Here is a 3,317-nt window from a genome sequence, read left to right on the forward strand (position 1 = left end):
TTGTATTGTACAATGTATACTGCTACCTTTGTAGAGGTGGGACAGTACCAGGTGTCTAGTTGTATTGTACAATGTATACTGCTACCTTTGTAGAGGTGGGACAGTACCAGGTGTCTAGTTGTATTGTACAATGTATATTGCTACCTTTGTAGAGGTGGGACAGTACCAGGTGTCTAGTTGTATTGTACAATGTATACTGCTACCTTTGTATGCGAGAAATATTAGAAACATTTGTGTGTCAATTGATGCTGTAACAATAAGCCATTATTTTATCCAGAGCCGTATTTTCCGTCATTTTTCAAATGTGTTGGGCAGGAACCCCTGTGTAAATTATTGATTTGGACTGCATATACAGTTTGCAATGGATCCGTCTGAAAAGGATCTTTAAGTTGTCCCCCCTGATCTTTTGTACAGGGTGGTAATTATTCACCTTGAATTCAGGATAGAAGGTGTACATGAAGGATTCACCAGTTCCGTAGAAGTGGTCGCTCATCTTCAGGGCCTGTGATGTCACCGCTCCGAATATCTACAATAAACACAGAAATATCAAACACCGACAACACTGCATAGAAACACACAGTATCTACTAAAGACGTCACCGCTCCGAATATCTACAATAGACACAGAAATATCAAACACCTACAACACTGCATAGAAACACACAGTATCGACTAACAGAATAATTGTATTGTCTGTACCATGTGTGTTACAGACAGTGAATGTTCACCCCGAGGATGAGATTTTCATAATCGTGATGAGGCTATGCCGAGTTCTGGATACTCAAACATTTTATCCATAGAGTTGATATTTTTCTGTCAATATTGTATATCAAGGGGAACTCATTCTATTTCTTTCACTCTGAAATACAGCATTATGACACCCTTGCCATTGAACTGTAAAGCACACATCTGCTGTCTGGACCAGACTGTTGGACTGATTTTTCTTTCTGTCATTTATGTGCATATAATTCCTATTGGTTGGGTATAAAAAAACCTAAAGAAACAACAATGTACAGACGATCTAAAACTCCTTTATTGACTTGTACCTCAGTGACAGCGGCTGACTTACATTATCTGAGGTGTCGTGTACCACCAGTAAGATGGGACTGTCGATCCCCTGCATGCCTCTGTATAGCGTACGCAGACTGAAGCCATGTTGCTCTGTACTGTAAACCATCATCCATGGGTAACCAATCGTCCGCGGGGGTAACACACGATTCAACTGAAACAATCGTATAGACATGGAATTTTATAACAAGGGTAATACAACGACTCAACTAAAATGATTGTATAGATATGTATTTATATAACAGTAACCACTGTACATGTAGTACCATGGTTGCAATGACCCATGTAGATATTTTAATGAAACACTGCCAGTCTGCATAGGTTATGTGTGTAGCTCTTTGCGAGCAATTTTCAAGGTCGCAATTAATCAAGTACCATAATATAGTTCATACCATATAGATGTGTTTTTCCTCCATAATCTTGGACTGGCCTATAAGTTCGGGCAAAACTTCTGGTTCACATGTCAACTTTTTCCTATTTACCATCTCATCAGCACTGATAATCTGTCAACAAATCACAAAATAATAACAACTGTCCTATCATGTAATTATTGTTACTTTACCAATATTGTAGGAAATATTATAAACAACAGCCAACTGCTACTTATATTGTTGGTAGTCAAATTAAATCTGTAAGTGAGAACAGAACGTGACTCATTAACAAAACAACTTTAAAATTAGTTTTAATGAAATGGAACCACACAAGTAGAGTTGAAAGATTGAATTTAATTTAGTTTTTCGACAAATTGGTGTTTCATGATAGCAAATAATGGTACCTACAATTCAAGTAAATTTTTAAATTCTTTCACACTTCTAAAATCCCATTATGAGCCATACATGAGCGGCTCTGTTAATTAATTACATATTGTTGTTGACATACATGTGGTGTTGATGAATCAGTGAGTATATAGAGAGTTGTCTCCCCTGTAACACCCCAAAACAGTATACAATGTCATTAATTAATATGTAGACACTCCCATACTGTACTCCGTCTTTTCGTATTGCAGAGTTATCTGCTCTTGTGAGCAGGTATTGATTGTTATGTCATTAGTTTGTGTGGGTAAATTACGTCGTTTTCTCAAAAATTTACGACGTTCCTCTCACAAATAAATGACATACCAATCAATACCTGCTCACAAGAGCAGATAACTCTGTAATATGAAAAGACGGAATATAACTCTTTGCTCTATGTAAATGTCAATAAGCAACTCCAAAAAGAATAGAAAAAACTGAATCTTTTCTTCATTGGAGGTACAATAGAGCAATACAAATATCTGCCTTTAGTGTCTACATAGTTAAGAATGACAGTGAAATAGCGAGACATGCAAAATATTTTCTACCCAGAAAACAGAAGAAATTGAAAGAAAATATAGAAATTGAAAGAAAATATAATTTACATTGTAATAATCTGAAAAAGTTTTTTTTCAATATAGACAATTTAATATGCCATACAAAAGAAAAATTCAACTTAAACACCATACATTTTCAAATGAAATAAAATATTGAAATAGCCTGGCAGTATATTTGGTAAACTGAAATGGTTTTTGAATTGCTACATATAAATTTTGAAAAGCGAAGTTGTAACTTAAGCAGCAAAGAGTAGTGACGTAAATGATCTGTGCTTGCCTGGCTTACTGCTCTCCTGATTCTCTAGGGGGCCAACATCATACACATTATTAATCAGCCAATCAAATGTCAGTACAATTCATATCAGAGCCAATCAGAACTGACTACTATTTATATAAGAGCCAATCAAATGTGAATGTGATAACGGGTAATATCAGAGCCAATCAAAACTGAGTATGATTTATACTAGAACCAATCAAATGTGTGTTTTGTTTTATATCAGAACCAATCAAAATTGGGTATGATTTTCATTACATCCAATTAAAATGAAATTGAACTACAAAGTATATTTTGAATCCCATATCATATGAAATATTGAAGGAGTTTGATTACTTAGTAATACAATCATGATGAAAATATTAAAAGCTTGTGTAATATGTGTTGTGTTGTATTAACAAGAGGCCCAGAGGGCCTGTAGCGCTCACCTGGATACGTAAGCAATCATGGCAAACTATTCTCCAAATGAGATCAAGGGAATATGCCAGACCCCAAGGCCAATCCTTGTAGCATAGCTATATTAGATTTTTCATGCCCAGCAATTTTATGTATGGTTATGAGGTGGGGATCTCAACTGTTTCCAAGCTTTGACTCAGAAACTAGGTCCCTAGAGTTGTGGCCAGACCCC

The 3,317-nt window shown here is 35.8% G+C and overlaps 1 protein-coding gene across 5 annotated transcripts in view; it reads right to left on the reverse strand.

The window, feature by feature from the left end:
- Positions 1 to 3,317, reverse strand: part of LOC110457364 (oxidation resistance protein 1-like) — an 82,753-nt gene that overhangs the window by 14,867 nt on the left and 64,569 nt on the right. For all 5 annotated transcript variants that reach the window (XM_021508596.1, XM_021508593.1, XM_021508594.1 and 2 more), the window contains 3 exons: positions 1,460 to 1,570; positions 1,069 to 1,221; positions 431 to 526 (listed from right to left, as the gene is read on the reverse strand). In XM_021508596.1, the coding sequence (XP_021364271.1) occupies positions 431 to 526; positions 1,069 to 1,221; positions 1,460 to 1,570 (360 nt within the window). The remainder of the gene's footprint in view (positions 1 to 430; positions 527 to 1,068; positions 1,222 to 1,459; positions 1,571 to 3,317) is intronic.

The sequence above is a fragment of the Mizuhopecten yessoensis genome, unplaced genomic scaffold (genome assembly GCF_002113885.1).
Source record: "Mizuhopecten yessoensis strain PY_sf001 unplaced genomic scaffold, ASM211388v2 scaffold9109, whole genome shotgun sequence".
NCBI classification, from domain to species: domain Eukaryota; kingdom Metazoa; phylum Mollusca; class Bivalvia; order Pectinida; family Pectinidae; genus Mizuhopecten; species Mizuhopecten yessoensis.